The sequence below is a fragment of the Emys orbicularis genome, chromosome 4 (assembly GCF_028017835.1).
Source record: "Emys orbicularis isolate rEmyOrb1 chromosome 4, rEmyOrb1.hap1, whole genome shotgun sequence".
In the NCBI taxonomy this organism is placed as follows: Eukaryota; Metazoa; Chordata; order Testudines; family Emydidae; genus Emys; species Emys orbicularis.
Window position 1 is genome coordinate 102,833,582 of NC_088686.1, and position 24,860 is coordinate 102,858,441.

The following is a 24,860-nucleotide window of genomic DNA, read 5'->3' on the forward strand; positions in this document are numbered from 1 at the left end:
TACACGCATACAAATAGGATAATCGTATTCAGCAAATCATAATCTTTCCAATGACATGTCACGTGATGTATCTTGCATAAAATACATTATGATTATGTCATAATCATATCATAATATCACTGTGAAGAATATGGGGTGCAGTGTCACACATATGTCAAAACATACAAAGTTAATAGCCTTAAATCAAAGTCAAGTAAGTTTTCAAGCAGCATTTTTCTTACTTTGCGTATCTGTACATTTCTATTATTATCAATGGAAATATTTTTTCATTGGCTTGTGTGTGTATGGTCAAATTGATATTTATTTATATTTAAAAATCTAATTCTTCCAAGCCTAAAAATAGGCAGCTTTGCAGCCCCTTTAATCAGGTGGTTTAAAGAAACATAATGGAGCTATGGGTTCACTGGAGAAGTTCCAACTGGAACTGTGCAATTAACTAGATTAGAAAAGTCTGAATCTTTTCTGTTTCCTCTGGAAATAAATAGTATGCCTAGAAGATGCCAAGAGAGCTTACCTTCAGAGTTGCTTTACTGTTGCTTTCAAGTGGATCCAGCTTAGTAGCAGCCTCTCGGCAGAAAGCTGACATTATCCAGCAGTTGCCAAAAAGTGGAAGGCAGGTTTGCAAGGCTGTAGTCAGGGAAGGAAGTGCTGGGACATGCCTTCCCTGGCTGCAGCCTTGCAAACCTGCCTTCAGTGGAGAGGGGCTTCAGCCCAGGTGCCAGGGGTTTCAACTGGGAGAAGGGGCACTGGAGGCCTGTGGGGCTACACGGTACCTCTGTCTGTGCTCTCCAGGCTTTACCCTGCACCAATGCTGGGGGCCTGTCTCAGCGTGTCCTTCCCGGGTTGCAGGCCCCCAGTGTCAAGGCAGGCACAGCCCCAAGAGCACAGGGAGAGATGCCATGCATCTCCATGGGCCCCTAGTGCCCCTGCTCCCTGTGGAAAGCCCTGGAATCCTTCCCCCTGCTGCCCTGCCCGCAGCCTCTCCTCCCACCCACAGCACTGGGACTCCTTGTTGGGTAGGGCTGCGGGAACCCCAGCTCATTACCACACCATTCTGTGCGGGTGGTGGGGCCCCAGGCACAGGCAGCTTTGCACAGCTGCAGCCAGGGAAGGCATGTGTCAGCGCGTCCTTTGTTCCCACTATCCTGCCGGTTACCAGGGCCTTTCCTCCTGAAAAAGTTCTTAATAAGCATCATGCCATTGCCAATATCCGAAACCCTTTAACATTAAAGTCAATGGGTCGGGATTGGTTCCTAGCAAAACATTGCCATTAACTGGAAGTTGTTAATATCAGAACTGCTGTTAAGCAGAATCTACTGTAATACAGAGACAAATCAAGGCCCTAGAGAGACAACCTGATCTTTTCAACATCATTTTAGCAAGACAACAAGCACAAGTGGTGATAAGATTGGTGGGGGCGGAGGGGAAAGCTGGGGAAGAAGTCTACAGGTGGAGAGGAGAATATTGTGGATGATTTACTGAGTTGTGGAATAAGAAGGAACCTTGGAAAAAGAAAGATAAAGAATCACTATTTCCTCAAAGTAAGGTGGCACTAGATAATTTACAGATAAAAGAGAATGCGCTGAGTCAGTTGGATGTACCCTTTAAAGTAAAGGTTGGGCAAACAGATAAGATTACTCTGAAGATTCCTTGCAACTCTAGGAGTCATACATCAGCTCATTGTTTCTGGAGCAAATGTTAAATATGGTGTGGAGAATGAGCAAAAGTACTTGCAGGAAAATAAGCAAAAGAGGAACTATCAAGATTTGAAGAAGCTTCCAGAACCGAGCCTGAGCAGCTGTGTGTATGTGTGGCTAGGCCTTCATCTTGTGTATATTCAGGAAACCCATCATGCCTGTCTGGTGCCTTCATAATATGTTTGTTGTGTAACAAGCAGGTTAAGGGCCTATATGTATTTACCTTGCACTCCAATAGCATGTTATATTTCCCTACTTCAGTCTCATGAAAAACACTATAAAGTTAAATTCAGAAATATATAACAGAGGAACATAAGGTTTCATTATTGTATTCATGTAGCCATTAAAGTAACAAACACAGAATATTTTATTTCTGAATTCTAGGCCCTGAAAAACCATTGACTGCAAATGAGCATATAGGGAAGAAAACAGTCTAAAGAATATATTTTTTTCTCCTTTAGATGGATGATGAAGACACACTATTACCTAGGAAATTGCAAGCTGCTCTGGAGCAGGCTCTAGAGAGAAAAAGTGAACTGATAAATCAGGATTCAGATAGTGATTCAGATGATGGTAAAATAATCTGGAAACAAGTCTTGTCTACCTGTGTGGGTGGGTGATATTGTGTCCCTGGGATCAGGAGAAAGAAACATGGGCCTAATTTCAGAAAATTCATCATCTCACCCCACAGCTACATTTTACAACATCAATTTATGTTTCTGAATTGGAGTTGATGATTGAGGGCATGTAGTATAATTTTCAAAGCACTGTAATATATTAACCGCCTGTTTAAAATATCGTTTAAATGCCACAATGTATACACTCCCATAGATGGTTTTTAACCTTTTCTCAGAGACTTTGATGTTAAAAATCTAATATACAGTTAGTCCAAGTCTATCCATTTTATATTTATTTTTATTAAACTTTGCTTTAAATATGTAAAATCACTTTAACATCTCTGAGGTATTCACAAGTGATACAAGAATTGAATCTACAATAAATCTTTTTCAATCAATTTTTTGTAAAGGTTTATTATCCTCAGCACAAATTTTACTCTCAAGATCATTCAGAAGCATGCTAACTATCCAGGAAGAAGTAAGGTTCAAACAGCAGAGACACATTTCAGATTAAGTCCTCAAATATTAATTTTTAATTCTGCATCTTCTGAGGATCTCGTGTGGATTACCCAGTAAAGAAAACTGTATTTTTGTTGACTTTGAGATATGGAAGATCTGCTATTATATTGATTGACAAGCTTAGTTATAACAACGAGGAATCCTTGTAGCACCTTAGAGACTAACAAATTTATTTGGGCATAAGCTTTCATGGGCTAAAACCCACTTCATCAGATGCATGGAGTCCACTGATGTATCTGATGAAGTGGGTTATAGCCCATGAAAGCTCATGCCCAAATAAATTTGTTAGTCTCTTAAGGTGCCACAAGGACTCCTTGTTGTTTTTGCTGATACAGACTAACACGGCTACTCCTCTGAAGCTTAGTTATAGGGCAGTTTATGCTTTCCATATCCAATTAATTTTAATGGGGCAAGAGAAGGAGGGTGGCAGGGCATTTATGTGGTTTTAGGTGTTGCAGATCTTTTTTCAGATATTATTATTATAATTCTAGTTAGACTTTTTGGGGGAGAAATATTAGGTGAAAACATTAAATCCAATGCAAGTGACCAAGCAGGGACCTTGTACTGCAGCTGTTCTTCAGATGATTTGAGTGTTATATTGCTGCTTTCTTTTGCAGAGTGTAACACGCTGAATGGATTAGTATCAGAAGTTTTCATCCGATTCTTCGTGGAAACTGTTGGCCACTATTCCCTGTTCTTAACTCAGAATGAAAAAGGAGAGCGTGTCTTCCAAAGGGATGCTTTCCGCAAATCTGTAGCTTCCAAGAGTATCCGTCGCTTCCTGGAGGTCTTTATGGAATCCCAAATGTTTGCTGGGTTTATACAGGACAGAGAACTGAGAAAATGCAGGGCAAAAGGTAAGGCTTGTGATTCCCTTTGCTACTATGCAGACTGTATTTAGGGATTAATACACTTTCATGTTTTCACATGGTTTTAGCAATTACAGCTTTATATACTGCCAAACATCAGTGCTATAGCTAACTTTGCCAGACACGCAGTACCCTCTTCTTTTGTGTGCCCTGGATTAAAACTGAAATGATAGGTTTTAAAAGAATGAGTCTCATCCTTGTGACACTTCCCATCTCCGTACATGAAATTATTAAAGGGAAAAGTTGACTGCTCCACACCATGAAGTACTGTAAAGGATACAGGTCATTCATGATTCTAGAACAGCTCTTGGATGCCTCAAATGAGGGTCAAAGTAAAAATGTGGAAAAAACTGTTATATTGGTTAAAATAAATATCAGCAAATAAACAAGAGTGCAGGACATGATTTAAGGGACAGCATTTGGCCTGGTCCCATAATCCCTTTCATGTGAGTCAGAGAGGTGTTTTGTGTGAGTAAAGACTACAGGGCTAGACTGTAGGGGAGAGTCTTACAGTTCAAGAAATCTGACCAATGTAATCTACCTAGCAAGGGTCCTGCTCCTGCAAACCCTCACTCATATAGCACTACAGAAGTGTAAACTGGAAGGGACCACAACAGGTCATCTGGCCCAATCCCCTGCACTCAAGGCAGGACTATGTAATAATTAGACCTTTCCTGACCATTCTAACCTGTTGTTAAAAACCTCCAGTGACGGAGATTCCACTACCTCCCTAGGCAATTGGGACTACTTTAGTATAAATCCAACTGGACAAACAGGCAATTAGCTGATGAATCAAACTCTCAGACCTGCTAGAGAGCCACTGTGCTCCTAGTTGTGGTGCATGTTCATGAAGAACACTGAGCAGCCTGTGCAATAGCCAGCCCTGTCTGGGGCTAAGGCTGCTGAGTATTGCACAGCAGTGCCATCTGCTGGCAACTGCCAAAGCCCTGCTAGCATCTCAGCCTTGCTCCTCCCCCGGCCCGGAAGGCAGCCGGAGAAGCTTCGGAAGGATATCAAGGGGACGCACAAGCGAGCTGGGGCTTCCTCTCCTACACCAGGGCAATGCTGCACCGGGGGGTGCCAAGCGCTCTGTGCAGCTAGAAGCCTTCCTAGCTTCATGTCAGAGAGAGGAGATTCCTTAAGGTATGGCATTTGGGGGCTGAACAGCCAACGAAGAGAGCTGGAATGGGGGCAGCAAGGACGTGCTGGGGAGCTAGCTGGGTAATTTGGGATGGATGGATTGAAAGGGAAATTTGGGCAAGGAGGAGAGGTGGAAAATTGAATATGGGGGAAGGAAGAGAAGGAGATAATCTGCCTCTAAAGATACTTATGAATAGCATAAGGGGGTTGCATTTGGAATCCACTTGATCACACAAAATAGCAAGTATTAAAAATGTCCAGGGAGGGAAACCCCTAATATATGCTCCAAGGCCCTTCTCTTGCAAATATCCTTGGACCCCATTACACTGGCTCTATTTCTCCTTCCACTCCCGTGTCTAAAAACTACTCACCACAGCCTTAATCCTGCAATGGGCGCTGCAGGGATAGACCTCTGTGCTTGTGTAAAGCCTCATTGGGGCTCCATGCAGGCACAGGAGCCCCCCTGCACAGATCTTATTGCAAAAATCAGGCCTTTGGGGACAAATTCTACAAAATGGACCTGCTGCTATACACTGAGCAACCTCAAACCCCATTAACTTCAAGAGCTGAAGGCCTAGAACACCTCCTGGATTCTGCCTCTATTTTGTGCATTTTTCAAAAGTTATGACCTAGGTCACTTTGCACCTGCCAGTCTGTCCTTGTGCTTACATGGATTTGCAAGATCAGGCTCTACGTCAGTTCAGGATCAGTGATAAGATTAGGTTGCTGGGTGATATAACCCACTGAGTTCTGCTCTGATTGTTAAATTACAAAGTAGGTATTCTACTTAAATCTTAAATCTTCAATCTTAAAATGGCTCTGGCAGTTTTTTAGGGGTTGAGCCTAGGCATAAAAAAGTATTAGTTTTGGAGACAGTCTAAGAAATCTTTGTGGTTTAGAAAGCACTCAAGTAGGCTTTCTTTGAAGGAAATAAAATGTTAAATGGTATTTATAGCAGTAAATTGAATTACTGTTTCAAGCAAAGCACAAAGGGCAGGAAATTGTAATGTGAGATGGACCCAACTTCATTTGGAGTGCCTACATTTCTAGCTCTTGTTTTAATTATCTTTCCAAGATTATTTTCTAGGATGTTTTGCTTAGGGTTTCCACCTTTCTAATTGCTGGTAATTGGACCCCCAAGGCCCCACCCCCGCTCTGCCTCTTCCCCAAGGCCCTGCTCCTGTTCCATATCTTTCCCCCAAGGCCCCACCCGCATTTCTCACTCCTCTCCCTCCCTTCCCATTGCTGGCTGGATCAGCTCTACCTCCACTCCCTTCCCTTTGCCCCTCACCCCCGGGCTCCCTCTGCTCCAGGGCTGGGACAGGAGCTGCTGCAGCCTGACAAGGAGCCTGCCTGCAGGTAGGAGGCGGCCCCGGTTGAGCAGGGGCCAGTGCAAATTAATGACCCAGCCCCTCCCTCCACCCCATGGTAAATGTAACTTTGGTGTCCAGTTAGGATTGGGGCTAAATGGAAAACATTCAGATCTGTTTTGTGAGAGTTATGTGCATAAATATCTATTTTTATCCAGGGATGCAACGAGTGTAGATTAGCCAGCTTACTGAGTGCAATTATGCTAAATGTTGATGCTTGGGCCTGGCCACAGACTCTCTGTTAGCATGTTGTACTGCCTGGTGGACAGATGGAGTCTTGGGTGTGAAGGAAGACCTGGCTTTCTGTTTCTCAGCAAGATGGATGCTGGGAGAATCATGAAAGCAACTCATGCTGTCTTTGAAACTTTGACACAATGCCTAAGGTGGCTGATAACATTACTGATGGCAAGTTGAACTTAAGAGGAAATGGGAAGGAAATTAATCTAGCTCTGCAAAGGCCACAAATTCTTAAAGGACAGGGGTTTCTCAACCTTTTTCTTTCTGAGCTCCACCCCCCCCCATGCTATAAAAACTCTATGGCCCACCTGTGCCACAACAACTGTTTTTCTGCATTTAAAAGCCAGGGCCAGTATTAGGTAGTAGCAATCAGGGCAGTTGCTGGGGGCCTCACAGTACAGGTGGCCCTGCAAAGCTTAGTTGCTCAGGCTTCAGCACCAGCCCCGGGTGGCAGGGCTCGGGGCCCCGGGCTTCAGCCCCATACAGTGGGGCTTCATCTTTCTGCCCTGGGCCCCAGCAAGTCTAATGCTGGCCCTGCTTGATGGATCCCCTGAAACCACCTTGTGCCCCTTCCTCCCCCCCGTGGGTCCCGGACCCCTGGTTGAGAATCTATAATACGCTCCTGAGGTGACTGTTGAAAGAAACTGTTGAAAAGTCTGTGCTTTCTTTGTGGGCAACACAAATAAAAGCATTAGATTTTGATTCCCTTTTCCATAGCATCTTCCCTCACCCTCCCTTTCACTTGGAAAGAAGACCAAACAATGCTTTATTTTATCTACTTCCCACAGGTCTCTTTGAACAGAGGGTTGAACAGTATTTGGAAGAGCTTCCAGACACTGAACAAAGTGGAGTAAACAAATTCCTGCGAGGTCTTGGTAAGGGAAATCTTTTAAAGAAATTCTGAAATGTTTTTAACAAGTGGTCTTAACAAAGCACAGCTCTGCCTAGATTGAAATGTGATACTCACCTAGTAGTTTAATTATATAATAGGAATTATCAAAAGGAAATCAACAAATATCTATTTATCGTTGATAATAGTAGGTTTTATTATGGTCTTTGCTAAGAAAGTCTCATTCTAATTTGGAAAAAGAAACCTTACCTAACCACTGTATTCCTCCCCCAACTCTTTTCTCCCCCCCCCCCCCCCAAAAAAAATCTGGAAAGGGACCTTGCCTTTTATCAGGTTTGGTTGTCCAGAATTTTAATAGTTGGATACCTACATTTTTATATAGTTGGTTCTCTATATATTGGTTACAGTACACATTTGAAGCCTTTTTAGACTAACATTCAGTTTCTCTTTGTTTTTCAATGTATGTTAGTTACTGATGGATCACATTTTGTGTTTGCTGTAGGAAATAAAATGAAGTTCCTTCACAAGAAGAATTAACTCCTTTCTACTGACACATCAATCCAAAGACTATTTATGACACTGTGCTTGAGACACTTACAACCTTTCAGATTCTGGTGCGGGAGGAGAATAAGATAAGCTGAATACAGCTTTAAGTGACTGCAAATGCCATTTGACAATGTGCCAGCAAAAAAAAAAAAAAGTTTATAATGACTCCTCTTTATGTATTTGGACAGAATTTGTAAATAATGTGCTGTAAGCTTTCTTTTTTAATGAGCAAGAAAAACTGTGGTAAATATTTGTATATTCCTGAGAATAACAGGTGCTTCTTTCTCTAGTATGAATTGAGTTATGCTTGGTGCAAAATGAATAGCTAATTATGTGCAGCTGACTGTCTCAGCAGAACCACTGACTTCGAAGGATGTTTGTGAGAACAACACTGATGCCTGAATATTGTAATAGTGAATGAACTCCAGGGTATAGAGGGAGAGGTTGTATGCAAGGGGACTGGTTTTATGTGACAGAGTTTATAATTTTCTCTTGTTTTCCTACTAATCCATTCAAAAAGACAGAAATAACAGGTAACTTTGTAATAAGCTACTTGGTTCACAACAGAATTTCCACTTGGTTTGAACTATGGTCAGTAAATTGTTTTTTAATGCATTCTGCACTATGACTGCTAAATATGAGGAAATCTCAGTTCTTTGACATGCAAGCTGCAATAATTAGGTACAGTACATCCTTTCCTAATATATGTATGTATGGTTTTTAATAAACTGTGTAAATATACCTGTTTGTTTATGTTCATTGGATTCCCTCCACCATTTCTGCTACTGTCTGAATAGATATAGAAAGAGTAAATTTGCTGTGATTTTTGTTGAATATCTTATAATTAAAGTATAAAATGAATAATATACACCTATCTCTTAGTAGGATTGCTATTTCATGAAATTAATTCTAACCTATTTTCTTACTTGACACTAGATCACTTAGATTGCCGGGTAACATCCCATCTCACCATTTTATCAATTTTAATCTGGCAACAAAATCATCTTTCAAAATGTGTTTGTTCAGGTTTATTCTTTTGGTGGGACAATAACATCCTAGTTTTGTCATTATTAACGTAATGGGTTAAATGTACCCCGACGAGTAAACTTTCATGTTGATTTTTGTAATGTTGTGTTTAAATGTCTTGAGAAGGAAACAGATTGAGCAATGCAGACATGGAGGTGGAAAGGAATAATGATAGGTGGAAGAGGGGGATGCCAAATCCCAGTCTTTGCCTTGAGTACCAGTGCAGCTCAGGCCAGCACTGTCTAGATGTATGTTAGTCATATCCTTTTCTTTGCATTACCTAAGAATTAATATCCTAAGCATTGCAGAGGGTTTAAGTGGGACAGATGTACTGGCCTTATCCTGGCCCTTTGCACAAGGGGTGAAGTCACCCCAAATTTGCCTAATTTAAAATTATTTAAATTAATTGATCCTTGACCAATGTTAGTAACATACCCATTGTCTGCTACATTGCTGTTCATTTATTATTTCACTTAAATCCTTAGTTTCAAAGAGGGTAAATCAGAAAAAGTTTGCAAGCTTATCAACTAATACAAATTAAGAGAGACTTCCTCCCCCTTAAACGCATTCTCAGTATATATACTTTTAAGTTTTTAAAACTTGATTTCTGTGCTTACCAAGACTAGATTTGAGGCTTGCGCAACTCCTAACCTGTCAGTGGTTCAGGTTTGCTACCAGCCTCATAGAATAAAATGGAGGGTTTATTCACTGAGAAGGTGAAGTAATTTCCTTTCCAGCAATTATGTCCCTCACATTCAATTCTAACATAACTTTTTTTTGTAGTGTACATAAAATGAAATGTGTACGAAACTGAAAATACAAAGTGCCTTTGATACACTGGAGATGTATCAATGTAATTTATTTCCTTTTTCACTAACAATTTCATATTGTGCTGTATGTGGTTGCAAGGGCATCTCATTACACTGCCATATAAGATTTATCCATGACCTCTGGCCTTTGTTCCCTGAATTAGAGGTGACACTTTTGACCTTTTGAGGTTGACTCTTGCACTTTTATAAATAACCCCTGCTAATGAATCTATGGAACGACATGAAGTATCTTCTAAGAAAATCATGAATACAGCACCCTGGGCTGGAGGAAATGGCTACCATGGGAACAGTTGTTACAAACACAAGAGAAAAATGGCCATAAAATACTCCAAAGGCCAGGAGAGTGCCCTATCATAATAAAGCACTTATCCTCTCACATTGAAGCTGTCTTTCTCCCTTCATCTGTGCTTCAGCTATCTAGGTGGAAAGCTTACCAATTTTACTTTAATTTGCCATCTGTGTAGGTATTATTTAAAGCATACCATATGTTGATACACCTCCCCAAATGCATATGTTGTTTCAGGTTTGGTGCCCTGTATGTAAGATCAATATTGGACTCTTAAGATGATGACAGCATGTGTATATTCCACAGTATTGCACATCCTTCCTTGATTCTAAAATGTAGCATGTGTAAATAATACAACCCTAATGTTTTCTGAAAACCTGCCTTTCAAATCATCACATGAACAAAAAATATTGAGTTAATCATTCCCATCTGTCTGTTAGTCATTACAAAGTCCTGGACAAGGGAAAATTACTTAAACAGCATTTAATAGTGAAAGCAAAAATCTTCAACAAGAAAAATCAGATCAGATGGTGGGACTTATGTTCTAAGCCATAAGAAATTTGTATAATCCAGAAAGTTTAAATAAAAAAATGCACAAAATCTTAACCTCTTGTTGAGTTACGATAAAGATATGCAGGGATATCCAGCCTTGCCTGTTGTACTTGTCTGCATCATATAATCTTGTCTGAGTAAATTTCATTGGTTTCTTTATTGCCATGAACATGGGACAATGGAATGTGGGTGGCTGTGTTGATCTTGTGTTTGAACTGGTAAGTTCTCATGAAATGTGATAAAAGGGTACTGTGATATGTGCTATGGAGCAGAGGGTGGCATCCACAAGGGGTTTTGGGGTTGCAATGCAGTTTCATGGCCACTCAAGTTAGGCATCAAGAAAATCACAGGAACAACATTGTGGTCCACAAAGCCAAATTAGGCACGTAGGCTCCCTATACAATGAATGGAGAGAGATAGGGGCCTAAGAAGGTGATCCACAAAAGCCAGCTCATTAGGCTCCCTGCCTAAGCTAGCTAATAGGAGATGCTGGCCAGGGGTGTGTGCTAAGCCCCTCTCTTGGCGATAAGTCCAGGCTGTAAGGAGGCGTCTCGCTCTGATAGTGTTCCATGGACCGAAACCAGCTGCCTGGAGGCAGGTGCCTCAGCCACTTTTTGAGGGAATAAGTCAGGTGCCTACATTCAACACAGAAGAGGAGGTCTTCACCTTATTACTTTTAGCCCACTGGTTAGAGCACCTGAGATGTGGGAGATCCAGGTTCAATTTTCCCATCACAAAGTGATAATTTGAACAGGGGTCTCCTACAATGCTTAGGAGGGTGCTCTAACTACCGAGCTATGGGATAGTCTGATGTGGGGCTCCCTCAGTCTCTCCTGTTGAAGCTGTTGCACTCTGGGTTAAAAAAAAAAAAGTGTTTGGAACAGGAGCACTGGACTCAGGATCTCCCAGGTGGGTGCCCTAGCCCCTGGATGACAGACACATTTCCATTCTCTCTTTCCCTGGCCCAGTGACTCTGTGGACAAATACTTAAACAGTCATTAGGCCAGAGAGAGAATCACACTGTAACCCAGTGGTTTAGGCACTGAGCTGGGACGTGGGAGAGCCCAGATCTAATTCCCCTGCTCCAACCACTCTCATTTACCCAGAGTGCAACAACTTCAACAGGAGGGACTGAGGAAGCTCCACGTCAGAATACCCCCTAGTTCAATGGTTAGAGCACTCCCCTAAGAACATAAGAATGGCCATACTGGGTCAGACCAAAGGTCCATCCGGCCCAGTATCCTGTCTACCGACTGTGGCCAATGCCAGGTGCCCCAGAGGGAATGAACCTAACAGGTAATGATCAAGTGATCTCTCTTCTGCCGTCCATCTCCACCCTCTGACAAACAGAGGCTAGGGACACCATTCCTTACCCATCCTGGCTAATAGCCATTAATGGACTTAACCTCCATGAATTTATCCAGTTCTCTTTTAAACCCTGTTATAGTCCTAGCCTTCACAACCTCCTCAGGCAAGGAGTTCCACAGGTTGACTGTGCGCTGTGTGAAGAACTTGCTTTTATTTGTTTTAAACCTGCTGCCCATTAATTTCATTTGGTGGCCCCTAGTTCTTAAATTATGGGAACAAGTAAATAACTTTTCCTTATTCACTTTCTCCACACCACTCATGATTTTATATACCTCTATCATAGCCCCCCTTAGTCTTCTCTTTTCCAAGCTGAAAAGTCCTAGCCTCTTTAATCTCTCCTCGTATGGGACCCGTTCCAAACCCCTAATCATTTTAGTTGCCCTTCTCTGAACCTTTTCTAATGCCAGTATATCTTTTTTTGAGAAAAGGAAACTACATCTGTACGCGGTATTCAAGATGTGGGCGTACCATGGATTTATATAAAGGGCAATAAGATATTCTCCATCTTATTCTCTATCCTTTTTTTAATAATTCCTAACATCCTGTTTGCTTTTTTTGACTGCCGCTGCACACTGCGTGGATGTCTTCAGAGAACTATCCATGATGACTCCAAGATCTCTTTCCTGATTCGTTGTAGCTAAATTAGCCCCCATTGTATTGTATGTATAGTTGGGGTTATTTTTTCCAATGTGCATTACTTTATTTTCATTTGCCATTTTGTTGCCCAATCACTTAGTTTTGTGAGATCTTTTTGAAGTTCTTCACAGTCTGCTTTGGTCTTAACTATCTTGAGCAGTTTAGTATCATCTGCAAACTTTGCCACCTCACTGTTTACCCCTTTCTCCAGATCATTTATGAATAAGTTGAGTAGGATTGGTCCTAGGACTGACCCTTGGGGAACACCACTAGTTACCCCTCTGCATTCTGAAAATTTAACATTTATTCCTACCCTTTGTTCCCTGTCTTTTAACAAGTTCTCCGTCCATAAAATGGATACTTTAAACAGCTAACGATGCAGTGTATTCTCTCCCTCTCCACTCTTGTGTGGGTTGAGTAAATATTCCTGTAGTCATTTTTTCCCCCCCACAGTTCAGAGTCTGTCCAAGACTTACAACTTCTCCCTTCTTTCTACCCCATTAAAAGTCTAGTCATGAACGTAAGGTTTGCTTAAAGATGATAAAGTCATTGCAGAGAAACTAAATGAATTCTTTGCTTCAGTCTTCACAGCTAAGGTTGTTAGGGAGATTCCCAAACCTGAGCCGTCCTTTGTAGGTGACAAATCTGAGGAATTGTCACAGATTGAAGTGTCACTAGAGGAGGTTTTGGAATTAATTGATAAACTTAACAGTAACAAGTCACCAGATGGCATTCACCCAAGAGTTCTGAAAGAACTCAAATGTGAAATTGTGGAACTATTAACTATGGTTTGTAACCTGTCCTTTAAATCAGCTTCTGTACCCAATGACTGGAAGATAGCTAATGTAATGCCAATATTTAAAAAGGGCTCTAGAGGTGATCCCGGCAATTACAGACCGGTAAATCTAATGTCAGTGTTATACTGACATTAGATTTTTATAGAATAAAAACCAGCAGGATCTTATTAAGAGGGATAAGGCAAAGATGCCACATTTATTGTAAATATAATGATAAAGCAAAAGATAAAAGTAAACAACGTTGTTTTGACTACTTATTCCTTACACACACACACACACACACACTCACACACACACACACACATATATATATATATATATATATATATATATATATATATATTCATTCATTTAAATTCTGTATAGGTGTTATAGTTACCAGCCTAGAAGTTGCTCATGCCAAGTTACTGGCCAGGTATCTTGGTCATGAGGATGGAGCCGAGTCCGTTACAGGTGCACCTGATGCTCCTGGAGACTGGCAGCAGAACCAGAGACTCAAAATCCTCAGTCTTGAGAGTCCATTCTTATAGGAATTAATTCCTATGTTAGTCTATGGGAGCTGTTTCAAACTGCTGTTGCTGACTCAGTTGTTGTTGACTTTCTTTGAAGGGGTCAACAAACATGTGGACAAGGAGGATCCAGTGGACATAGTGTACTTAGATTTCCAAAAAGCCTTTGACAAGGTCCCTCACTAAAGGCTCTTATGTAAATTAAGTTATCATGGGATGAGAGGGAAGATTCTTTCATGGACTGAGAACTGGTTAAACAACAGGGAACAAAGGGTAGGAATAAATGTTAAATTTTCAGAATGGAGAGGGGTAACTAGTGGTGTTCCCCTGATTGGGGGGAGACCCCTCTTCAAATGTTTTCTCCCCCTCAGCCAGAGGGGGGAATTGAATCTGTGTCTCCCATACCCCAAGCAAGTGGGCTACCAACAGAGCTAAAAGTTATAAAGTGGGCACCACCTCCTCTGGCTGGATTTTGAATGGAACTCAATCCGGTAGGCAACCTCTGAGCATGCCTACCGGATCGGGCCTCACATGACACTTAGGTGGTTGAACCTCTGTCTTCCCCTGGTTCATGAATTGTTCTAGGTCTAGGACTTAGATGGGAGATAGGCCTTCAGATGCCTTGAGGGGACAAAAGTGTCCAGAGGCAGGAACATAGGAGCCTATGGAACTTTTACTCTGAAAAACGTTGGTGCTGAGTTTAGGCACTTACAGGGCTTGGCAGGAATTTTGTGAATCACACTGGAGCTAAAACTAGGATTTAGGGGTCTATGTCTGGGGTTTAGCACCTAAGTATCTTCATGGATCCCACGCAGAGAAATTAGACAAAAGAAGAGATATGCTTGTGGTCATGATGTACAGGCAATTACTGCACTCCACTTGGGAATTTAAGTCCAAGGTCACTTCATAACTGTTTCCTGTTGTATCAGTAAAAACTTAGCCTGCAATTAACAGTAGAACCAATTGGTGTTTTTATAGAATGTATGCTGCACTTTGATAGACATTTCAGGACAGATTCTCAGGTGCTTGGGTGTATACCATACTATACAATGTACAGTGACCCTAAAACTGATATAACCAGTCCGGGACTGATTACAAAGGGGATCCTCTAGTGGAACAACAGAGTGGGTGCTTTTACGCACCTCCTTTGCCTATTGCTGGTATAGGAGGAAAAAGGGAGTTTAATCAGGCTGCCCCACAGCCACAGATCCTGTGGTTTTGGACCCTTCAGCTATCTTCAGACTGCTTCAACTTGATGCAGGGGACTGACCCCTTTACAAAACCTACAACAGTTTTGCAAACAAAATACTCATTGGAGCTATGGCAGTTTGCACCAAATAAGAATTAGCCCTCTGAACTGCACTCTCTTCAGATTGCTGCATCTTGCTCTTCTGCCTCTGGGAAACAGAGGGAGTTCTCATCAGTTGGCTACCAATGGTGTCCATTCGCACATTTACTGTTTTTCAAGGAACATCAATATTCTTAAAGCTAACTTTCTAAAATCTTTTTCCAAAAACATTTTTTTTTTCTTAAAATGGCACCACATAATTTACACAAATTATTTAGAGAAACAGTTTGTGGTGGTTTTTTAGATGTTCTTCAAAAAATCACATGCTAAACATTTCAATAACTATTGCTAAGAATATTGACAATTCTGAAGTTAACATTCATTGCCTTTTAGAGAGGCTGCAAAATCTGACCTTAAACAAACTTAGCTGCAATCTTAACTACAAAGTTACTCTATTTCCATAATAAACTCAACTTAATAACTCAGTTTAGATCAGTCTCTAATCATAGCTGTTTTTCTCAAAGGTTTAAGGAATAACTATTAACATCCGGATGGAAGTTGTATGATACAATACACTGGATTTTTTTGCTGTGTTGGCTGCAAGTGGCATCTGTCTGTTTTCAGAGCTGTCATCAAAATCTTTCAGAAAATTCCTTAAATGATACAAAAATGTGCAAGTATTCCTTAGATAACCTTATACATACATACATATCACAAGGAAGACATCTACTGTCAACCCGTCTTTAATGTAAGATTCCTCCCTGACCAAGCACTTTTGTTGCTGTTACATGTATTAATTTGGAATTGGATAAACCAACATGACTGACACATATATAACAAAAAGAGCAGAAAGCGGGAATGAGAATGTGCTAATCTATTTCTTACTTTCCCTTGACAATTACGTGCATTTTAGTACCTGCTTGCAATTCCCTGTCATCTTTTATCTTAAATTATCTCTATTTAGTGGAGCATCTATTCAAATTGTAGACATAAACTACTGTCTTGGTTATTCATTTTCTCTTTTCAGTTACATTTCCTTGCGAACATCTTATTGATACCGCCCTCCCCCCCGGGCCAGGCAGAGCGAGTCTTGCCACATGTGGTAATTTTCTTAAAGCCCCTACTCCTGGAGTGAGGTGCTCATGGGAGACTCAGCTTGGATTGGAAAAGCACAGCAACCCACCCTCCTGCCGGCAGAGGGGAGCGTGGAAAGGGGACCCCAGTGCCCCTCCAGGCCCAGACCCAGGGGCATGGCTCCTCTCCCACACTGATGCGCTTCTAAAGCTGGTGATGTTTGAGCTCTGAGGGTTGGCGGGAAGGAACCCAGCAGCAGCCTTACTGGAATCCTGGAGGTGGGTGGGTACAAGCCCGCCCACGTCTAAAGGCCCCTTCCCCAGTCTTGCAGGAGGGACCACTGGACCCGGAAACCAACTGAATACATGGGACAACTAATGAATAACTGGGTCAGGAGTGAAGGGCACAGGTTCAAAAGGAGGGATCCAGAGGGGGACACTGAGCAGAGAACCCCAGACAGCGCCCACTGCTCCTCAAAGCTGTCTAGGGAGCCAATGGATGCCACCCAGAGGAACTCTGCCCGGATGCGTGAGACCAAGGAGGAGTGGAAATAGGCCCCACAGTCGCAGAGCACCCCCTTGTCTAACATCCTCCTCCTGGTGTTCAAGATGGCCACTTTGGCCAGGGCCAGGAGGAGGTTGACGAGGTTGTCTCACGACTTGGTGGGGCCATGGACAGGGTGGACAAATATAAACAGGTGTGGGGAAAAGTGCAGCCAAAACCTCAACAGGAGGTTCTGGAGGAGCTGGAATAGGGGCTGCAACCTAGCACATTTGAGATAAGCGTGCAGCAGGTTCTCTCTCATGCCGCAAAAGGGGCAGGCATCAGGGATGGGGGTGAACCATGCCAGGTACACATCTGTGCTCACGGCTCCATGAAGGAGCCCCCAACCGATATCCCTGGCGGGCCATGAGACCAGAGTGGAATAGAGGCTGGCCCACTGGGGTTCCTCACCCTCTACAGGTGGTAGATAATCCTGTCATTTGGTATCAGGGTGAGACATGAGTGTGAGAAAGTGAAACGTGTGGAGCACGAGCATGTATAGTTGTTTCCTTGGCACAGTTTGGAAGTGAACCGGCTGCAGGGCACGCAGCTGGTTTGGATTGTGGAAGGGAGGGGGCCGGGAGGGCTCACAGGACAGGGGCCCGATGAAAAGGTCCGGAGGACCAGGGGTGAGGGGTGGGCAGGGAGCACCCTCTCGCAGGTCCCACTCAAGGAAAACCCGAGAGGTGGGCGACAAGGCTGCACCTCACCTCCTAGAGAATGTGTGTGGGGGGGTCAGAAGCGTGGAGAGCCCCATGCGCCAAGTGAGCGCTTGGGGAGCCACCCAATTCCCCCCTGTTGTAGTCCAGAGGTCTCCAATGCTGGTGGTTTCTGCCAGGACCAGCCTCTAGCACACCGAGGTAGACTCCGCCACCTGCACATGAAGGTAGAGGTTGTGTGGCAGGGGCTCCGCAAGTTAGGTCCACCCTCTCAATGGTAACAATGGACCTAGTCACAGAGAACAGCTTCCAGGTCTGGAGGAGGTCCTGGCAGAAGACAGGCAGCTCGGAGAGGTCTCGTGGAAGACCCCTCAGGTGGAGAAAAAAGAGCTACCGGATGTATCGGAGCCCTTGGAGGCGGGGGAGAAAGGCATGCACTCCACGCTGGACTACCTGCACCATAAAAGCAGTCTGCAGGGCCTGCAGGCAGACCAGGCCCTGTCCTCCCTCCTCCAAGGGAGGACTCAGGCTCCCTGCAGAGACCCAGTGCAGTCCTGACCAGAAGAACTCCAGAGCTACCCTCTGCAGCCAGGCCAGGATCCCTGGGGTGGGCTCAGGGTGTTGAGCCAGTGCCAGAGCATGGACAGGACTATCCAGCAGTGGCCCCTGTGGAAAATGGCTGCCCAGGGTCACAGAATCCATCCCGCGGGCAGCAGGAAGGAAACTCAGCCCCCTGTGCCATGCTGGGGCAGGGGCTCCCGTGAGCCAGGGCAGCTCTTCCCAGTTCCCGCCTGTCTCGAGATCGCCCCAGGACAGCAGAACTGGGAAGGCACCAACGGCAGGAGAACAAAGCCCCGGCACCGCGCGCCAACAGCAGGCACCGCCTCCCAAAGGAAGAAGCTCGATTTCTCGCGAGCTTTCTCCCAGCTCCTCAGTGAGATCTCGCGAGATCTTCTTTACACCTTCCACCATTTTCCTCACCCCTCGTGAGGTCTCGCGACATTCCTTTGACTCCTCCTTTTTCCCGGCGGCCGTCGCCAAGATGGTGGGTAGGGGCGCGAGGGGCCCAGCTTCCCCCGCGCGGCACGTTACACCCGAGGCCTCCGTGTCCTCTGGGCCGAGCTGCCGGTGGGGGAGGGGTTCTCGCGCCCGCTTCAGCCCTGGCCCGGGTCCCTGCCGGGCGGCGCACGCCCCAGCCGTGGGGGGAAGCGGGCCGCCACCAGCGAGCTCTGGGCTGCTGGTGGCTTAAAGCCGAGCCCGACGGGGAAACTCGAGGAGGCGCCTTCCTGAAACTGGGATGCGCGGGATTGGGCCTGGGCCTGGGCCTGCGGGTCCGCTCCTGATACCTCCCTACGTACCGGGCACGTAGCCACCCCGTGCGCTCGGCCCCGCCACGCGCCTGCTCAGGGCGCGAGAACGGGGGCGGCGGGAATTGGTCGGGTGTGTGGGGACCCTCTGGCTCTGCCCCGCCCCAGCGGCACTGAGCCTTTTCCTACTCTGTACCCCGGGACACCCCGCCCCCACGTGCGGAGCGGAGAACCCAGCCGCTGTGTGCAGGCGCCTGTTGTTTGTTCTGTTGTGGCAGCACGCAGAGACCTCAGTCAGGGATAGGGTCCCATTGTGTTAACTGCTGGGCACATCACAAACATGATCTTTTCACCAGAAAAGGGCCACCCATGCAGCCATACACACGAAGCTTGGATTGTTCAGCCCTTATTTGTTTCCCACTCTTGTCACTTGCTCTACGTTTTTATTCATACATGTACTGTGTTTTTTTGTTTTTTCCTAGCCTTCCAGACTAAGGAAGACCAGGAAGCTGAGAGGACACGTTAGCCACGGCCATGGCCGTATTGGTAAGTGCAGAGAATGGTTTCTACTATACTTGTGCTGGAACTTAATGTATGGTATGTAATTTGATTTACAGTGTGCCTGGTAAGTATCACTATTTAGAACACCAACGAGGCAATACAAGAGAGGTTCAATAATGGTCTGGTTAATGGCTATACATATCTAGTTCAAATCATATATTCCTCTATATAGTTCATGCTCATTGACTTGCTTTAAATCAACTCAAATGATGTCATAAAGTTCGGTAGTGTATTCAGTAGTACATGTTGTTTTTCTTGCATCACAATACCTTTTAAAATTTCTTTTAGGCAAACACAGAAAGCATCCTGGTGGCCGTGGAAATGCTGGGGGTATGCACCACCACAGAATTAACTTTGACAAATAGTAAGCTATACCATCTTTTTCCTTCTACCCGCTACTTTTGTGTATGTATTTTTAAAAAGTTACAAGGCAGTTCATTCTACCATATGTAGCACATACGTCATTTAGTAAAAGTATACAAACGTCGGATTTTGCTACAATACAAATAACCTTGCAAGAAAATTTAGCTGTTTTCTTTCATAGTCCTGTAATATCCTTTATTAAATCTATGAAAAACCTTTCGTCCATCTGTTCTTTTAAAAGGAAAGTGTTAATAACAGGATCTCAGTTTTTAGTGAAAACAACGAGGAGTCCTTGTGGCACCTTAGAGACTAACAAATTTATTTGGGCATAAGATTAATTTGTTAGTCTCTAAGGTGCCACAAGTACTCCTCGTTTTTGCTGATACAGACTAACACGGCTACCACTCTGAAACCTGTCTTTTAGTGAGTTAGATATGGTAAAATGGCTTGTTTCAGAGCTTCTAGTGTATGTGTTCGTATCTTTTAGAATTTTTTTCCACAATTAATTTAAGTTTGTAAGACACTAATAGTCTGCTCAGCTTTGATTCCACACTATACATATATGCAATGACAGTAGATGAATCAAGCTTCTGCATTTCCTGGTTTTGGGAGGGTAAGAATCTTGTATTTAGACATTGCCGAGACTAGTGTCACGTCTAGACATTGCCCATTGTCATAGTTGTGCTTGAGTACTCGGAAAGTAACAACTAATCGCTGTTCACTGACTGTCACTACTTTCAGCTGTCAGTCAGTCACTGGGTTAGTAACAGAAGATCTGAATCTTCATTTCTCATACAACAAAATCTCTTCTAAAGTCAGAGTTCTGCGTGCCTATGAAATATAGAATGGGGCCCAAACTATTCACAAGAAAGATGAGTTGTGACTTTTGCTATCAAACATAAATATTTCATTAATAAAATTCCATTTATAGATATGGAAAATGTGAATATCCCTCAAGAATATACAAATAGCAACTTATTTACATCTGAACTTTAAAACTCTTGTGTATTTGTCTGTGTATAATTTTTCTGGACCCTATAGTTTGTTTAATATGTATATGATAAAGGTTAGATAAACATACTTTTAACTGAGGTTATATTGATTTTTAGCACAGCCAATTCAAAAGAAACTAAAAGGAATGTGGTCTTATACTGTATCAAATATTTTTCCTCCCCAGTCATCCTGGTTATTTTGGGAAAGTTGGTATGAGACACTACCATTTGAAGAAGAACCAGAACTTCTGTCCTACTGTCAACTTGGATAAATTGTGGACACTTGTTAGTGAGCAGACAAGACTCAACTATGCAAAAAATCAGGCTGGATTAGCACCTGTCATTGATGTTGTACGCTCGGTAAGAGTGCTATTTAATCCTATCTTCAGAATCTATAGTTTCATATAAAATACACATTTTAAGTGACTAGAATGTTTGCTCATCTAGGAAATTAAACTAAAGTATGGATAAATTACAGTTCTTAGATCATTTGAAATGTCAGGTGAAAGACCTTGTGAGCGTCTGACTTTGAGACGTAGTTCCACTATTATGTGTTTTTTGCTTTTTCCTTACACAAGCCCTTTTTGTTTTTCATGAATTAGTATTAAAATGGTTTTTTCTCTGCCTGAAAGTTTAGATTCTCCCATTGTTCATTTTTAAAACTGATGCATGTAGTGATGAGAAGCTTACAGATCAGCTTTTAAAAGAAAATTGGAAGGGTCTATAAAGAAAAACCACTTTTATTGCTTGTTTTGGCCCACTAAAGTTGGCCTCTTTAGCACCGAGACTAGAGTCACATCCTAACACATTTCATTGTCTTGGTGTGCTATAGTCCTCGAAGATAAATTTCTGATCCTTATTCACTGGCTGTGGTGTTTAATATCTCAGTCAGCCACCGAATCAGAGACATTCATTAGTCAGCCTGTCAGGACAGGGGGAAGCAAAAGTGTCATGTGGGGGAAGACTTAGGTTTAGCAGCATCCTTTGGGACTGGTATTTTCTGGGCTGAGGAAACTTGGTCTGTTCATGGAGATGACAATAATTCTAGATTAACAATTTGCTCTTCATCTATTACTAATTTATATTGCAGTAATACCTAGAATCTCATCAAGGGATTGGGGCCCCATTGTGTGCTAGGCTCTATACAGACATCCAAGAAAAGACAGTCCCGGCCTGATGGAGGTTAGACTTGGGTTGAGATTCTCACCCTTGATCCTGCCCCTTTAGGTAAAAAGTTGGAGAAATATAATGGGGCTCTATGGCCTTGTCTACACTATACTTTTGTCGGCCAAAGATATGCGGGTTTAATTGAAACCAGTGTTGCTTGTCCACACGAGCTCCTCGTGTTGGCACAATACATCCACACGAACAGCTTTTGCACTGACACAAAGAGCAGTGCACTGTTGTAGTTATGGATCTGTTGTAGTTATCCCACTATAGTTATCAAATTAATATCTGTTAAGATCCATTATCCCACTGTGCAACTGGCCGCAGGGTGCTTTGGGAAGGGTTTGCAATGCCTCATGGGGCAGGTACAGGTTTGTCAATCCCATCTTTCCAGGGCATCCTAGTAGATTGTCAGCTGCTTTTTCAATGGAAATGGGGGGAGAGGAGGGGAGGAAGAGGAGAGTGGTGTGTGGGAGGGAGTGGCATTCTGAGCTCCATGCTGAGGAATGTCAAAGGCTCCCTCCCTCCCAGCAGCAGTCTGTCTACCTCTCTGTTCCTAGTGCAGGGCAGAACAGGAGCATTCCACACAAATGATATCACTCTTTGTTCCAGCACCTGGAGCTGTGAAAAGGGAGGGGCGCATGCCTGCAGAGCAGCAGAGATAAAAACAACAAGCAGAGCGGTCACAGCAGGCATTGTGGGATACTGGTGGTTTTATTTGGTCTTCAAAACAGAGTTTTGCCACCAAAAGTAGCTTTGTAGTGTGTACACCTTCCCTATTTTGTTGGTAAAAGGCAGCTTTTGCCAACAAAACTTTGTAAAGTAGATAAGGCCTAAAAGCCCCAGATCTGGTTGGGGGTGGACTTTTCCTAGACCACGAACTGTAGAAGACAGCTAGTTGTAAGACTGCCTTCCAGGGATCCCTTCACAAGTTGGTTGTGAGTGTGGGTGTGAACAAAGATGGCTTTAACTAAGCTGAGCCTCTTAAAGTTGCAGCACAGAATCTCAGGCTCTGTTCAACTTTTTCCAGCACCTTCAGCAATCTGTGATTTTATATCATCATGCACAATCAATCCAGTATCCTTCAGTTTCAATGGAAGGCTAGTCATAGCTTTACCTCCTGGAAAGTCTGGAAAAAAGTACATTTTCTGGATAATATGCAAAAAAATTGGATTGTTAAATGACTACAGAAGTTTGAAGAATGAGACTTTCTGGAAAACTTAGCATAAATTGAGCAATAAAAGTCAAGAGTGAAACAGTGTGCTGCACTATTTTTGTTCTGAGCAAAAATGTGGAAATGCATATAGCACTCTGTTTTTCATAGACTGTGGAGTTAATTATGCAAGATGTGTTTGGTGAAATTAAAAGAAAAACCAAGTTGTTTGTTTGTTTGTTGCCACACTTGAGTTTACTACTTATGGAATCTTTCCAGAACTTGAGCACATGTTTGTCACAACATGCAAAACTGCTGATATCAGTCGTGTTTGCAGTGTTGTGTCCATGTTGGTCTCCGACTATTAGAGAGACACGGTGACAAGCTTGAAAGGTTTTCTTTCACCAACAGAAATTAGTTCAATAAAAAAATATTACCTCATCCAGCTTGTCTCTCTATCAGTCATGGTCAAGTATTAATTTGAATGGATCTGAATGCAAATATGGTGGTTGTACTTATTCTTACTGCTGTTAATGGAGTTAATCTTTCCTTGACAGATGCATCTTCTCACTTGCATCAAAGTCCATTGATTTAGCCAAATTACGCCTGTCACTGGTGTAGGTGGGAGAAGAACCAGAGTGCTGTACCTCTGGAGTTTTTAATGAAAATCTGTTTATGCTAACTTATCTTATATCTTTCTAGGGTTATTACAAAGTCCTGGGCAAGGGGAAGCTGCCCAAACAGCCTGTAATTGTGAAAGCAAAATTCTTCAGCAGGAAAGCAGAGGAGAAGATCAAAGAAGTTGGTGGAGCATGTGTGCTTGTGGCATAAGAGTTTTGTATTTATTCAAGTTTGAATAAAGACACTATAAAATGAGTGGCTTTCACTTTGATTTACCAAAATGTTTTTATGGGGAGATGTTTGCTTACCCAAATGTTTCTAATACTTAATCAAACTTAGGCCCTGTCCATACCATAACTTTTAACCAAATTTGTGACATTATTGGCATGGGTGGTTCTCAACAAGATTGATGTCTGCCTGCATAGCACAGATACGTTAATAGTTTTGCTTCTGCTAGTATTTTTGCTTTCCTGTAACTGGACATTAGTCTCCTGCAGTTTGGATAGGACCCTTGAACCACATTTGTGTAACTGGTTTGATTGGTGGCCTGTCCTTCTAGCTCTTTGTGGTGATACAGTATTTCCCAGAATTGCCCCATTTTCTGTTAATGCTGCTTTGAGCCTGCAGAATTCTGTTCTCTCCTGCGGTTGTACTGTGGGTAATATGCACAAACATAGTTGTGATAGAAAAGCTGCCATGTTGACACAAACTGAACTTGTAATCAGCTAAGTTGGCATTGCTTGTAAGTGGTTTACAAAACTATTGCCCATGGGCCGGATCCAGCCTGTCAGGGCTTTGGATCTGGCCCGTGGGATTGCCCCGTGCTGCTCCTGGAAGCGGCCAGCCCCGTGTCCCTGCGGCCCCTGGGGAAATATGGGGGCAGAGGGCTCTGTGTGCTGCAGCTCCCATTGGCTGGGAATGGGGAACTGTGGCCAATGGGAGCTTTGGGGGAGGTACCTGCAGGCAAGGGCAGTGTACAAAGCTCTCTGCGCCCCCCCCCCCCCCCCCCCCCCGGATGCAGAGAGGTGCTGGCCGCTTCCAGGAGTGCCATGGGGCCCAGGCAGGGAGCCTGTCTTAGCCCTGCTGTGTACCGCTGCGTACTGCTGTCACCCCGGAGCTGCTTCAGGTAAACAGGGCCGGGCCAGAGGCTGCATCCTGCACCCCTAACCCCCTTCCCTGAGTCCCCTCCTGCACCCCAAGCCCCTGCCCTACATTCATGGCCCTGCAATTTCCCCACCCAGATGTGGCCCTCAGGCCAAAAAGTTTGCTCACCCTGAGTTATG

General features: G+C 43.5%; 2 protein-coding genes and 2 non-coding genes across 8 annotated transcripts in view; all 4 read left to right on the forward strand.

The window, feature by feature from the left end:
• DENND2B (DENN domain containing 2B) overlaps positions 1-8,586 on the forward strand; it is a 110,092-nt gene extending 101,506 nt beyond the window's left edge. For all 5 annotated transcript variants that reach the window (XM_065402327.1, XM_065402328.1, XM_065402330.1 and 2 more), the window contains 4 exons: positions 2,159-2,270; positions 3,451-3,690; positions 7,238-7,324; positions 7,802-8,586. In XM_065402327.1, coding sequence (XP_065258399.1) covers positions 2,159-2,270; positions 3,451-3,690; positions 7,238-7,324; positions 7,802-7,836 — 474 coding nt within the window. In that variant the 3' untranslated portion in view covers positions 7,837-8,586. The remainder of the gene's footprint in view (positions 1-2,158; positions 2,271-3,450; positions 3,691-7,237; positions 7,325-7,801) is intronic.
• A 9,779-nt stretch (positions 8,587-18,365) lies between these two features.
• Positions 18,366-23,832, forward strand: LOC135877272 (large ribosomal subunit protein uL15). The gene is made up of 5 exons (XM_065402675.1): positions 18,366-18,458; positions 19,203-19,266; positions 19,570-19,645; positions 20,822-20,996; positions 23,659-23,832. Exons 1-5 carry the CDS (start codon positions 18,456-18,458, stop codon positions 23,785-23,787), a joined length of 447 nt encoding a protein of 148 aa, XP_065258747.1. The 5' UTR covers positions 18,366-18,455; the 3' UTR covers positions 23,788-23,832.
• LOC135878808 (small nucleolar RNA SNORA3/SNORA45 family) lies at positions 20,282-20,416 on the forward strand. Its single transcript, XR_010561415.1, has one exon. It is a non-coding gene; the product is annotated as a small nucleolar RNA SNORA3/SNORA45 family (small nucleolar RNA).
• Positions 21,417-21,548, forward strand: LOC135878806 (small nucleolar RNA SNORA3/SNORA45 family). Its single transcript, XR_010561413.1, has one exon. It is a non-coding gene; the product is annotated as a small nucleolar RNA SNORA3/SNORA45 family (small nucleolar RNA).
• Positions 23,833-24,860: the final 1,028 nt, after the last annotated feature.

What these genes read in the sequence shown, in the direction of transcription:
- LOC135877272 (XM_065402675.1), top strand. An exon ending in AGAATTAACTTTGACAAATA is followed by an intron (nt 19,646 to 20,821) that starts GTAAGCTATACC and finishes TTTCCTCCCCAG; the next exon opens with TCATCCTGGTTATTTTGGGA. An exon ending in TCATTGATGTTGTACGCTCG is followed by an intron (nt 20,997 to 23,658) that starts GTAAGAGTGCTA and finishes ATATCTTTCTAG; the next exon opens with GGTTATTACAAAGTCCTGGG.